The sequence below is a fragment of the Chiloscyllium punctatum genome, chromosome 1, assembly GCF_047496795.1.
Source record: "Chiloscyllium punctatum isolate Juve2018m chromosome 1, sChiPun1.3, whole genome shotgun sequence".
NCBI classification, from domain to species: Eukaryota; Metazoa; Chordata; class Chondrichthyes; order Orectolobiformes; family Hemiscylliidae; genus Chiloscyllium; species Chiloscyllium punctatum.
In genome coordinates this window covers 36736532-36751631 of record NC_092739.1, presented here as the reverse complement: position 1 = coordinate 36751631, position 15100 = coordinate 36736532, and the positions used below count along the sequence as shown (strand labels likewise).

The 15100-nt window shown below is 39.9% G+C and overlaps 1 protein-coding gene across 2 annotated transcripts in view; it reads right to left on the bottom strand.

The window, feature by feature from the left end:
* The window catches only part of fras1 (Fraser extracellular matrix complex subunit 1), a 465328-nt gene that overhangs the window by 139962 nt on the left and 310266 nt on the right, over positions 1-15100 (bottom strand). For both annotated transcript variants that reach the window (XM_072591717.1, XM_072591723.1), the window contains exons 30-31: positions 3203-3365; positions 1391-1569 (exon numbers count right to left, since the gene is read on the bottom strand). In XM_072591717.1, the coding sequence (XP_072447818.1) occupies positions 1391-1569; positions 3203-3365 (342 nt within the window). The remainder of the gene's footprint in view (positions 1-1390; positions 1570-3202; positions 3366-15100) is intronic.

The following is a 15100-nucleotide window of genomic DNA, read 5'->3' as shown; positions in this document are numbered from 1 at the left end:
TTCTAGCACTATCTCTTTCGTAATGGCAACCATACTCAACTCAGCCCCGTGACACCCTTTAATTTTTGGGATATTACTCCTGTCTTCCACTGTGAAAACTGACGCAAAGTACTTGTTAAGTTCTCCTGCTATTTCCTTATCTCCCATCACTAGGCTCCCTGCATCAGTTTGAAGTGGCCCAATGTCTACTTTTGCCTGTCGTTTGTTTCTTATGTACTGAAAGAAACTTTTACTATTATTTCTAATATTACTGGCTAGCCTACCTTCATATTTGATCCTCTCATTTCTTATTACACTCTTTGTTATCCTCTGTTTGCTTTTGTATCCTTCCCAATCTTCTGATTTCCCACTGTTCTTAGCCACTTTATAGGATCTCTCTTTTTCTTTAATACATTTCCTGACTTCCTTTGTCAGCCAAGGTTGTCTAATCCCTCCCCGGTTAATCTTTCTTTTCTTGGGAATGAACCTCTGTACAGTGTCCTCAATTATACCTACAAACTCCTGCCATTTTTGCTCTAGTGTCTTCCCGGTTAGCCTCTGCTTCCAGTCTATTTTAGTCAGTTCCTCTCTCATGCCCTCATAATTACCTTTATTCAACTGTAACACCATTACATCAGATTTCGCCTTCTCCCTTTCAAACTCCAGACTGAACTCTACCATATTATGGTCGCTACTTCCTAAGGGTTCCCTTACTTTAAGATCTTTTATAGATCTTTTATGAACTACAAACTTTTGAATCAGGCCCCCCTACATGCAAGTCTGAATAATGTTTCTACAACGATAAATTGCAAAGGGTCCAAAACTAAGCCCTGAAAACCCCAGTGGAAACACTCTTTCAGTCACAAAAAAGACCACTCTTCACTTAACCAATTTTGGATTCAACTTGTTATTTAAGCTTCAATCCCTTGAGTCCTTGTTTCCTGTTTCATCTACCCTGTGGAATCTTGCCAGAAGCCTTGCTGAAATCTGGTTGCTTAAACAAATATATGTTGACTTCTACTACCCTTGATTCCCCTCGTCTCTCCAAGTGACGATTTACGCTCTCTCAACATTTTTATTTTTTAATTGATTGCCAAATAACAATGTCACTTCTGAAGAAGGGTCACTGCAATTGAAACATTAACTCTGTTTTCTTTCCGCAGATGCTCCCAGACCTACTGAGTTCCTTCAGAATATTCTATTTCTGTATCTGTCCTGTAGTTATTTGGGGTATTCCTTTCCCTCTTTTTATACCATGATACAATGTTAGTATCCTTTAGTGTCCCTCCAAAATGTCTATTGTAGGTGATAGATAGCTCTGTGAGACCAATTAATTGGATGCCAAGCAATGCAATACAGCAGTTTCAAAGCAACTTAAGAACACTTTATACTAGACCCTCAATGACAGTACCTGAAACCTGAATGAATCCTCTGCAGAAGTTACCCCTGAGTGTTGATACCATACAATGCCATCATTAAGATCTTGCTGACTAAATGAATTTGTCGCAGTAGCTGTTTTTCCATCAGGCAGTCTCTGCCACCCATCTGCTGGGCCATCAGCTGGCATTGGGACCAAAAGAATCACATCACCTATTGAAAATTAAATGTAACAGTAAATGCACAGCAACTTAACATGAAATATGCTCTGTATAACTGGCACTACTGGAAGCACCAGACAAGCACAAAATTTGAATCTGTACATCTGCACAGAACTGAACTTGATTGAAATATACCATTTAATGGCTACATGGATGAGAATGCCATCAGTGGAATAAGTCCTTGTACCTAACTGAAAGTAGGAAAGGTGGTTGACTTCCTGTCTTGCCCTTCAAGTCAAGTACAAATTCAAAACAAGAATTTTCACAACCCCGGAAGTAGCATTTTAAATACTTCTCACTCTCTTCTTGAAATTACCTGATGCACTGAAGCATAAAGTAGTCTTTTTCTTGCAAGTGAAGGTGAGGAGGCTGTTTTAGGTAAGGAGATCACAACGTGGGGTAAAAGGTGCAGCCCATGCCTGAGGTGAACCCTGGTTAAACTGAGCAGGCAGTAGTACATGGGTCACTAATCAAAAATGGGAAGCTTTCCTGAAAGCTAAGATCGAGCCATAAACTGGCACCAGAAGGTTGGTGTAATATCAAGCAACATTAAAAAAAAACAATGTGTGTTCTTCTAACTGGGGTAATAAAAGGTAAAGATGCATAGTCTTCAGGCCATAGGGCTGCTCTCTCTTGAGAGAGAGCAAGGGAGAGAGAGAGATGACTGGTGGTTTTAACCAGAGGGTCACCACACCTCAGGTGAGGGAAGAGGTTGAGAAGGAGAGTCCTTCATGGTAACCTCAGCCAGTGCAGGAACTCAACCCATATTGTTAGCATCAATTTGGACCACAAACTAGACATCCAGACTAGTTATATAATTATGCTGGAAAAAAACTTTCAAATTGTGAAGCAACTCCCATTTCTTCCCTACCTTTTAGCTTTACTTGTTACATTCTCTGTCACCATGTCCTCTTCCGTGTCCCCTTCCCCTTCTCTCACCCCAACGGGACTGCCTGCTTTTTAACATTTAGCGGTCAGAAACACCATTATTCTGCCATTTTCACATTCTGATCACTTAGTCTGAACAATCAACATCTTTTCTCAAACAGCATTCTACACGCCACCACCCCTACTAGTTATAAATAACTAAATAAATAAATGCTACCCCCTCCACACTTCACATCAGCTCTGATGAAGAGTCATCTAGACTCAAAACGTTAGCTTGCTCTCTCTCTATAGGTACTGTCTGACCCACTGTGATCCTTCATGTTGTTTTCAGTAGAGATTCCAGCATCTGCAATAACTTCCTCCTTTAATATCTGAAGGATGCTACCTTAGATCACCAACACATATTTAATGATTGCGAGAGATATTGAAGCAGATATGAACAACTATTTAAGATAACGGAACATCAGAAATAAGAATTCTATGATAGAAAAGAGCAATGTTCAGTTCGAAAGTGTGTGTAAGTTTCAATATAATGATCATGTTTAATATATGGCTATAAAGCTTTATTTTTGAGTACATATTAAAGAAAATAGAGCTCTTTTCATTGCATTAATATGACTCCAGAGTCCTGACATGAGAATTTTGACAGTATGAATGAAATTAACTGTATTAGAATATAAAAGTACAAGAGTTCAAAGATATTTGGTGAAATGTTCACAAGATCAATCATTAGCTACCAAATTTAGGGATTTCCTTTTCTTGTATTAGATTGAAGATGATCTCAGAGTCACTGGCATCTTTGTCAGCTGCCTGCAAGAGTCTGTTGGTAATCTGTAGTAATCCACCCTCAGTGACCCATCCTCGCACATTATTCAGGAGTTGTGGTCCTTTATCGAACTTCTGAAATAAAAATAAACCAAGTTAAAATGCAACATACCAAACAATTTCAATTCAATGGCACTGTGGATTAGAAGAGTATCCATTTACTTTTAAGGACCCGTGTTTCATTAGTGGAATAAAAAACCTTGGCTATTTAATCAATTTCAGGATTCCTACGTCATACATACTTGAATCACCTATGAGTGCACTAGAAGTATCAGACAGGTGTGAAATATAGACAGCCATTCAGCCTATCATGTCTCTGTTAGAGTACTATCCACATCATTGTTTGCTCTGCACACTCTGCATTTTCCCAACAGGAAACTATGGTTTGAATATTCCAAGGAATGCTAATCAGAGTCAGATTGACACTCCACTCCTGTTATTTATTTTAACATTAGTACTGAGATCCACATTTCTAGCTGGGAGTTTCAATTCCAGCACCTTCAGAAATGCAGAGTGTAAGTGAGATTCACACAGATCCCCTTTAGAGCAGCACAGTCGGGGGAAATCAAACCATGCCTCACAGCAGTCACTCTGCCACACTGGAAATTTAAATGACGAGCAGCACAATCAGTTGCTTTGTCAGCTGCTGTGAAAGGGTAAGGAGACGAAGTAAAGGTGGAGTTAGGGTGCAAATTGGTTCAGGGTGTTAGGTGTTAGGGTCCAAGGTCCACAGGATACTAGATGTCATTGCCATCACCAACAGGAAATGGGGGGGATGTATGGCGCTGAGTGGCAGAAGGGGGAAGAGTTGTCAGAGCCTATGAGCATTTGACAGGAGAACAAATGGGTGTCAGTTCAGAATGGATAAAAAGGGTTAGAAGTCGTGTAATGTGGGAGAATTTGTGCTAAGTTTGGCTTAATACTTACCAGATAGTTGCACTATATTTTTGAATCAGCTGACTTTCGGGGTAACTACTAACAGACACAGAACACTCTGCATCTTCCATCTTTATGGAAGTCTCCAAACTGCCTGTGAAAATCTTCAATTTCCTGAGGAATTCCCACAGAATCTGCTGCGCCTCAACTTTTGCATAGTGAATGCGTGCAGCTCTTATCGGAGTTATTCCAACTCTCTAGCTACTGGAACATCCAGGCCAAAGTAACAAAACTTCCAATTGGGACTCTCTCTGTCTCAACTGCTCCCTCGTGTCCAAGTATGTCATTTTTAATGAGTACAGACATTCCTTCCAACCTCTCTTCTCAATCTCAATGACAATTTTAAATTAATGAATCCTCATTAGTGACTCCTGAGCCAGCAGAAATTCTACAGCACAGGATTTTCAAAATTGGAAATTTCATAAGAGCCCAGAAAATTTCATTCTATTGAGGTAGGAATGCTCCTCTGGTGCTGAAATTACACTGTATAAACAACAGAGAGCCTTCCTCAATAAAGCTTAGTTCATCACACTGTGCTGTTCTTCTTTGTCTGAATCTCTGTAGGAAGAGAGAATGAGTAAATTACTGGAATTATCTTTCCTCTGATTAATCTGTTGAAGGGCTTTGTTAAAACCATTTGACAACAGTTACAATTTTAAAACTTGTTTTCCGGGTTTTATCTTCAAGATCAATAACTACAAGAAAACTAGGAACTAAAATTGGTACCTAAGGAAATGTGAATTATGCTGTTGTGCCATACTGCGCTGCTTCATGATTTACAATGCCTCCTAGTTATCTAACACGTTGCAGTGCAACATAATAAGGTAAAGCTAAATGACAACCAAAAGCTATTTGTACAGTGTACAGATAAAAATTTATGGATCTGAACACTAGCCCCCAAGGTAATCTAAGTTTCTATGACCATAAAACTCCATAATATGCTGTCAAACTTCAGAGTAAAATTTACACATTTAGAAGTAAGAATATTCGTGAGTAGACGGTGTCCTTCAAAATGCTGACTAATAAAGTTTGTGTTTGTAGTTCCACACAGCCATCATAGGATCAATGAACACAAATGAATTTCAAGTATGATTTGTGTATGAAATGGTTCATGTTACAATTTAATTTTAAAGTAGCTACCTTTCATGTTACCGGTACCCAGTTTGTTACGTGCATTACTGTAGTCAAGAGAAAGATCCACACATAAATGCCAACATTTACAGGTGTACTACATACACATTTCCTGAATTGATTTTTTTCTTTTGTCAGGAAACAATGGGATATTCTTCTCCAATTTAGAATTTTTTTTTTAACTAACTTACATAGTGGAATTTTATTTCATCTGGCACATTTTAACAGAGCAGGCTATTCTTCTGGGTTTCCAGATAAGTCCATGGGTGCTTTATGGATGACGTGCTCAATCTGTCAGAAGAGGGATTTTTAAGTAAAGGGATCCTGCAGGAGTCAGAATACGGATTCTTGAAACTTCAGCAACCATCAGAATGGAAGAGAGATGCAAAGGCTGCTCCTTGAGGCATTCACTCTTATTTGGACATGCTGCTGCAGGATGTGAAGGGCTAGTAATAAGTGATTTTTGCTGATGGTGTGAGAGAGGCCTTTTAAACCTGCTGGTGATTGAAACCTCAGTGGTCACCTGGCTCTCAGACAAACAGTTCCTTTTGCAGGAGGCTGCAGATATCAGCAACAGCTTTCTGTGAAAATCTGAGCCTCTAAAGGCATTGGTGCTCACATATGTCAAATGTGTTGATCTTCTGGCTAATCCTGTGGGAGCATTTTCACAAGGGCTGCAGTGGTTTAAAAAATATGGTCCATCTCTCTCAGGCAATAACTGGATCTTGCCAATGAAATTCATATCCTGTGAACCCCACCTTAGTCTTCACTTTCAGGGCGCAGAGTAAAGAAGAGAAAATAGGAGAGAATGATTCAAAAAAAGGAAAAAAAGAATCACACTTAGGCAGTAGCTGGAAAGCACTCTGTACATCCAGCATTCTGCAGTTAAATAATAAACAGCAGGAGTCAGCTAAGATAGTTTCTTTCTCAACATACAACTACACACTGAGAATCTTTCCACTCCACATCCACTCTCGAAGTTGGTTTGTCTACTTTGATTCCTACAACGTGAGCCAAATCATGGCTGGATTGCAGTAAGAGGATCGATGGCAAAACTCCATTGAATTTTGAATAATTTCAGCACACGCTATTCGTTCATTATTTCCTTTTCAACTTCATAGGTAATTTGTAAAAGTTTACAGGGAACTATTTTCAGATTTACTGTTCAATCTATCCCTTAATAAAATAAAATCCTATGAAGGGAATGCAATGTTGAGCATCAGTCTGACGGGGTCCATTAAAGTCCTGTTTGTTGCTCACAACCACCCATATGACCACACGCAATGTTCACAAAAAGAAACAGAGGTAATGTTGAAATGTAAAACAATTTCACTGGATATAACAAGTCCATCCACATTAACAAATGAATAGGTCAGGTTGTGGGCTGCAATTCATCTTTGCATAAAGAAAAAGCTTTTTCCAATAATTGACAATGAGCTCATGGTCATTATTAGACTCTTCATTCCAGATTTTCTTTTCTTGAAATCAAATTCATCATCTGCCATGCAGGATTCAAACTCAGGTCCTCAGAGCATTACCCGAGTCTCTGGATTAACAGTCCAGCAATAATACCACTAGGCCATTGCCTCCAACTCTGGTTTGAAAATGTGATAAACAAAATTCAGCTTTTTGCCATTGTGTTCTGTAAATTATCATTTTTTTTCTTCTATGAAATAGATTTTTCATAGAAACATTCTTCGCTGATAACTCTCCTGTTCAATTCAGTGTGGTATGGTGAGGGACAACCAGTGATGGTTCTAGCTATGATGACCTGTCTGTCTGTAGTTGTCAAGGCACTACAATTACCTGAGGGGCACACGTGGAAAGACTGTATGGATATAAATTAATCAATTAAGATTCCAGCTCACGATTCTCATCTGGTGCCCATGCTATGAAATTCATGCTCATTGGTAATGGGCAAGAAGAGTAATTACTGTGATGGTGATAGAGCTCGCTGACCCCAATATAAGATTCTCATGAGAATTCTCCTGATTTAGTACTTAAATTACATGAGTGATTTAGAGAATCTAGAAAGAAAGTAATCACCCTGTTGATGCAAATGTGAACAACTGTCACGCTAGAGAAATTATTCGAGCAATAGGGGATATAGTGTACTGTGCATCATCTTCCTAAACATGTGTCGAGTAACTACTCCTCTATCATTTCACTTTCAATACATTACACCTTCCCAAATCTTTTAAAGAAAAAAATCCTAAGTTCTTTCCTGATCGGTTTGTTGATCCACTTATTCTCCAAAAGGGGAAAGTGTCTCCCTATCAAATCCCTTCATAATTTCATAAAAATCTCATCAAGTCACTTTCTCATTGCTTCTCCAGAGAAGAGCCCAGCTTCCTGAACCTTTTCTGAAAGGTGTATCCTCTCAATTCTGATAACATTCCTGTACATTTATTCTGCACGCAATGTTCCAATGTACAATTGGAGTGTGCAGACAGCAAGGCATCATTCTGACTTTATCCACAATTTAAATACCTTCACCAACTAAAAAAGGAAACTCATTTCCCTTCCAATAGCCTGAGTATGATGCAGAGCAATAATGCGATTTCAAGCTGTTATTCACCGTTTCTACAAACGGACAAGTGTTTTTCTTGTTAAAGTGTCAAATGTTTTAAGCCAGGGAGTAGCTACATGACATGAAATGAATATTGGAAACAAAACAATGAGGCACTTGACTTAAGTCCAATAGAGTTTAAAACATAATATGCATTGCAATTGCAATATGTCCAGAGGGTGGCAGTGATTCATGTTGTCATCGACAGGAACTGAAATTCAGCATATTAAGGAATTTTGCTTATCCTGTACTGTTGGAGTGAACTAACTCTAAAGTCACGTAATGAGACAGGCATTTGAAATGTTAACATTAGTGGGCATGAACATGTTTTTTTTTCCTAACTCCTTAACTTGTCTCTGTGTATAAAGAAGCCTGAGTGTTCACCAACAATTCTATATCTGAAACATTTCCAGTACGCCTATTGCAGACCTGTCCCAGGGCAGGATGTAGCTCCTGTCGAAATGATGGTAAAGTCAGAGAGGGCTGTAAATCTCTCTCCAATCTCCTTGGAGGAGCTGTGGGGTGCAGAAAGATCCTGTACACATCAATTCACTTCAATGAATGCAGGCTGCTCAGGACCTCCCACATAGCTGGAGTAGACCAGAATGTCACCAATCACATGCTAAGGTAATGCAAACTGCTCATGCAGGGAAATTGGTTCGAAAGGAAGGCAGGAAATCTGCATTTGCCTCATTAATTTGTCATATTCTGAAAACCGAAAGATTCCAAATTCCGAAAAACAGCTGCTCCTGAGCGTTTCAGATAAAGGATCTTCTACGTGTATCCACAAATCTATCCAAATCAGCTTGGACCATCTTGTGCAAAGTTGTTTTGTTCACCTCCTACCAATGAAGAACCTTTCAATATATAATCCTTTAATACATCACTTCGGAACTGTACAACAGTTCAACTGCAGCATAACTATGCTCTACCTCTCCATAGTAATCTTCATCCACTATTTCAGTCCTTTCTTTATCTATCAGTGTTGCTTTATTTATGTTGTTTCATCAAATTCACAGTTAAAACCTGCATAATTATTTTCTTCCCCCACAATGCTAAGATGCATCAGCATCAAAATACTCCTCTGGCAGCTTTTCCATTTTAAGACAAAACACTGCTCAAGGGTGAGCACATAATTTTATATGTCTCTTGCTGTTATGAAGCTCGTGCATTTAGTTGCATGTCTTGTTTCAAAGCAAGATGTCATTGTGAAAAGGCTTTGGAAGGTTTTTTTAAAATCAGTGCAGAGGAATGTCATTTGATCCATCTTACCTCTGCTCTCTATTTGAAACAGCAGTCTTGCTTGATCCCACCTAATTTTGTTTTCAAATTATTACTTGCTCATCACTTTCAAAATTACCTTCAGAAACTACTTCCAACACCTCGTCAGGCACAGCATTCTGGATCCCAACAGTTCTAGGTGAAAACCTAAATGTTAATCATCCTTTCTATTCCCGTACTCATTCTAAGACCCTGATATCATCCCTGAAGGTTGAAAAATTCCAGCTAAGATCTGACTAGCTTAAAAATAGCATTCTATGTTTAAATATCATTTGGAGATGCTAGTGTTGGACTGGGGTGTACAAAGTTAAAAATCACACAACACCAGGTTATAGTCCAACTGGTTTAATTGGAAGCACACTAGCTTTCGGGGTGACGCTCCTTCATCAGGTGATGGTCCTGATGAAGGAGCATCGCTCCGAACGCTAGTGTGCTTCCAATTAAACCTATTGGACTATAACCTGGTGTTGTGTGATTTTTAACTATGTTTAAATACACAGTCAATGGACTCAATGCAATCAAAGATTTTGATCTTAAAAATTGAGATGTGTTGTTTTGAATAATAATTGGGGAATACAAAAGTATTAATTACTTTGTACATTTCAGGGCAGATCTAAAACATCAAAAATCTTTATCTGGACCAGAAAAGGACATGTGAAATGAATATCAATGTCTTAAATTAAGGAAAGTAAAGGACTTTTCTTGTTCATAAGAAGCCAGTAATGAAGACAATGAAGAAAATTGGATTCATTCATCCACCATTTGAAACAAATTCAATGATCTGAATTAACAGCACGAGTTCTCATTGTAATGGGTTTTTGCTTTAAATTTCTGTTTTAAAGCACTGATTACCAAACATTCAGTCTGTTAAAAAATGCAATCAGATTGAGCCATTAAAAGGCATAGTCTTTAAACCATGCAATTACCAGACAAATTGGCACGGTAGTCAGCACTGCTGCCTAACAGTGCCAGGACCAGGGTTCAATTCAACCCTCGGGTAACTGTCTGTGTGGAGTTGCACATTCTCCCTGTATCTGTGTGGGATTTCCTTCGGTGCTCCAGTTTCCTCCCACAGTCCAAAGATGTGCAGGTTAAATGGATTGGTCATGCCAAATTGCCCATTGTGCCCAGGGATGTGCAGGCTAGGTGGGTTAGTTATGGAAAATGCAGGGATAGAACCAAAGGGTAGGGGGGTGGGTATGAGTGGGATGTTCTTCGGAGGATTGGTGTAGATTTGATGGACTGAATGGCCGGCTTCCACACTGTAGGAATTCTACGTCTTTAGCCAGAATGAATCTTTTCAGTTTTTCATTTTGTGAAACATGCCAACAGCCGATCATTCTCCAGGGACAAAAGTCCAACTTGCCAAGAATTGCTGAGTAATCAGAGGCTGCCAGCTCTTCTGTAATCAGCAGCGCCACGGGGAAGCAATGGCTGCTGCTTGTACTTCAACCCAATTGTGCAGAGAGCCAGGCTCAGGTGAGTGATGGTCAAACGGAGGTTACATGGCAGAATTTTCCTGTCACATTTCACGTACAGCAAGGCCCATCCCTCTGCCTGCTGCTCGGTTAATATCAGTGGTGGTGTGTTGAAGTTCTTAAGTGGGAAATAATTGTCATTTAAGGGTCTTAACTGATCACAAGGTCCATCATGGGCCTTTAATTGATGAATGAATGAGGAGGAACCAATAATGCAGCGTATTTGGATTTTTAAAAAGAAACTCAATTTTCACATGGGGCCAAGAGTCTGAAGGCTTGGTGTTCAATTTCCACTCCACAACTTGTTGACTGCAGAAACATTTCTGTGTCTTAAAGCAGGTTGTTAATGTTATAAAAACCTTCCAATGGTCCACAGCAGTCCTCAAGACACAAAACACGTACAGAGTAAATGTGTGCAGAATCAGAACTCAATCAATTAATGGTCACATATTAGTTTGGATCGAGGAGCAGTTCACAGATAGGATAGAGAAAAGGAATAAATTCCACGTTTTGGAACTGGCAAAATGTAACTAATAAGGTATACTTGGGTCTCAGCTATTTATAATTTATATCCTTGATTAAGATGATGAGACTAAGTGTAACATACCTACATTTTGTAATGATACAAACTTTGTTGGACAAGCAAGTATTGGGGAGAATACAAAGGTGCTGCGGGGTGATATAAATAGATTGGATGAATGGACAATAATATCGCAGAAAAGAATGGGATGGGGAGAAACACTAGAATCCCTCTGAAGTGGTGAGAGATTGGGAAATGTTTGTATTCATGGATACTTAAATGTTTTTGCACATGAGTAACAGAAAACAAACATGAATTTGAAGTAATTAGTAACGCTCACAGTCTTAGTTTTTGTTCCAAAGCGATTAGCTTATAAGAGTAAAGTCATCTTACTTCAGTATTCAAAAGACTTCGTTAGATAAAATCTGGAATACAGATTGCAGTGTTAGTGGCCTTGCCTCAGGAAGAACATACTTTCCAAAAGAGAAAGCAATGAAAGTTCACAAAGACTTTTTCCTGGGGTAAATGAATTGTTCTATGAGGACTGATTGAGTAGGCTAAGCTTGTATTCTCTTGAGTTTATAACAATAGGTGGTGATCTCACTGAAATATAAAATGGTCAAGAGACTTGGCAAGGTAGATACATATAAGGTGTCTTCCTAGCAATGGAATCTAAAACATGGGTCTCAGAAGGGGTCAGACACATAGGACCAAAATGAGAAGAAACGTCTTCACTCAAAGAGAGGTTCAGTGACATATTTGTAAGTTTCACCCCTGTGGGGTGTGGATACTTGGCTGTCCTGCACATTTAAGTTGGAGTCAATAATCTTTGGGCTAGTAAGCGAATTACGGGATTTGGGAAGAATGCAGAAAGCTGGAGTTGAGGTAGAAAATGAGAAATGATCTTCTTGAATAGCAAAATGGTTTGATACGGTCACATAGCAAACCGGAGCATACTTACATCATTTCATGATGAGAGCAACAGTATATACAAGGAGAGGGAATTGTTAACAAAGCAGCTACCATGGGAGTCAAAGAGGAGCAATAAGGTTAGGGCTAGGCAGGTCAGCAGTTTAATGGGAATTGAACACATGTAGCAGGTGGGTCTCATGGACAAGATGAGCTCAGAGAGACAGAGCACCAGGGGATTGATAGAAACTAAAGAAAGATGTAAGATCATAGCTGGGGTTGGGGAAAGAAGGTATGGGAGGGTTTCTTAAAGGAAATTAAGCTTAATAGTTTCGGGGGAAGGGAGGCATGGAGCACAGACAATTTATTGGATGATCTCAGTTTAAGTGATGAAGTAGTCCATGAATTCCTCATACTTGTTAGGGGTCAGGATGAACAGACAGAGGTTCTCAAGGTTGTCTGCCATAGGGAAAATAAGCCAGGAGTAATTGGTATATCCTAGTAAAATAAGATGAGTATAAGCCAGTTTCTTGCTCCAGTTCACAGTCCAGTGATTTGCACATACAGTCAATGGATGGGGATAAGATCGGTACTCACAACTAAATAACTATTGTTTAGAATAGTGTATGAAGTATGGCCAGCTGTGTGCTGTAACCAATGACTTTGATACTTAGGAAATATAGGGAAAGCTCCCTAACCTGACATTTGCATTGGACATTGGTGTCCCCAAGAAATTATGGGCACAGAGATTTATGTCCACTCATTAAAATTAATTGCTGTAAAGTTATAGGCTGTAAGCTAGAAATTTCCTTCCATGTGGACCATGTACATTCCACACTTTCTGGCCACGTCTATTGTAAATACTTACACGGAAGCTAAACACCAACACAATTTAAATATACACTACCTAATTAAAGTTTAAAGCTAACAGAATGTGCTGAGTAGCACTTTCAGACACAACTTGGTAGAATTTAGTAGGATCACACATGAACTGGGTGAGGTCTCTACATATTCAGAACACTGTTTACACAAGAAAACTTGCCAAGTTAAAAAGATCAAGAAAATTTGGATCCAGGTAATTTTATAAACTGTGGTCAAATTTAAGATTGAGGATCATTTTTCAAGTCAAAGACAAACAACGAAAATGACAAACTGAGGCAATTTATGTTCATTAAAAGGATGGTACATGGAGCACAGAGCCAGTAACAGATGTAAAATAAGAATCAGCGATCAGGTGTCTGTGAGAAAATAGGATTCAGGGTTATTGGATTCAGAAATTAATCAGGGTGAGAGCAAGGACCAGAGGGCTGCTGGGAAGGCGATTGAAATCATTTTATTTGGGTAGTGTCTGAACCTGAGACACTGTACACATAGTGTCTCCCACCCACCCTCCTCCTCTAACCAAAGAAAAAGTGGACTCTGTGGGGAGTTGATCAGGTAAGGTTTCGCTCTTGCCTTTTTTAAAAATTGTTTTATCAAGTGATTTGATGAAAACTTTCCTTTTTGTTTACCTACGCCAAGACTAAAGTTAAATTTAAGGTTAAAAATGGTAGGAGATCTCAGACCCGTATTATACTCCTCTTGCTCAATGTGGGACCTCAGGGACACAGCTGATGTCCCTGGCTACTTCAAGTGCAGGAAGTGTGTCCAGTTGCCGCTCTTGTTAGACTGCATGACAGCTCTGGAGCTGCAAATGGACTCACTTTGGAGCATACGTGATGCTGAGGGAGTCGTGGATAACACATTTAGTGAATTGGTCACACTGCAGATTAGGATTGCTATGGGGAAAATGGGAATGGGTGACCAAAAGGCAGAGGAAGAGCAGGAAGGCAGTGCTGGTGTCCTCTGCAGTCATCGTCCTCCAAAACAGGCATACTGTTTTGGATACTGTTGGGGGAGATGGTCCACCACAGGAGGGCAGCAGTAGCCAGGTTCATAGCACCGTGGCTGGCTCTGCTGTTCAGAAGGGCAGGAAAAAGAGTGGAAGAGCGATCGGCTTCAGGGATTAAATTGTAAGGGGAGTAGATACGCGGTTCTGTCGTCAAAAATGAGACTCCTGAATGCTATGTTCCTCCTAAGTGCATAGGTCAGGGGTGTCTCGGATCAGCTGCAGAACATTCTCAAGGGGGAGGGTGAACAGCCAGTTTTTGTGGGGCACATAGGCACAAACAATGTAGGTAAATAAACAAAATGAGGTCCTACAAGCACAATTTAGACAGTTAGGAGCCAAGTTAAAAAGTAGGGCCTCAGAGGTAGTAATCTCAGGATTGCTACCAGTACTACGCGCTAGTCAACATAGGAATGATAGAATAAACAGGATGAATGCATGGCTTGAGAGATGGTGCAAGAGGGAGGGGTTCAGATTTTTAGGACATTGGGACCAGTTCTTGGGGAGATGGGACTATTACAAATTGGACAGTCTCCACCTGCTGGACTGGAACCAATGTCATTGAGGGTGCTTTTGCTAACGCTGTTAGGGAGGTTTTAAACTAATGTGACAAGGGGTTCAGAACCAAATGAGGTTAGATGACAGTAAGGAAGCAGTATCTAGTTCCTTGCAGGCTTTAGTTAATGAGGTCAGCATGACAAGAAGAAGAGGAGGCAGGAAGCAGATGATGCATGCAAAGGAACTGATGGTCTGAGATGCATTTGTTTTAATGTAACAAGTATAGTAAGTAAGGTGGATGAACTTAAGGCTTGGATTAGTACCTTTTAGCATGATGTTACTGCTATTACTCAGACCTGGTTGAGGGAAGGGCACGATTGGGACCTAAACATCCCAGGATCTTGATGCTTCAGGCAACATAGAGTGGGAGGTAAAGGGGTGGAGGAGTTGCATTACTGGTCAAAGAAAATAGCACAGCTGTGCTGAGGGAGGACGCTATGGAAGACTCGAGCAATGAGGCAATATGGGCAGAGCTCGGAAGTAGGAAGGCTGCGGTAACAATGTGGGGGCTGTTCAACAGGCCTCCCAACAGGGAACGTG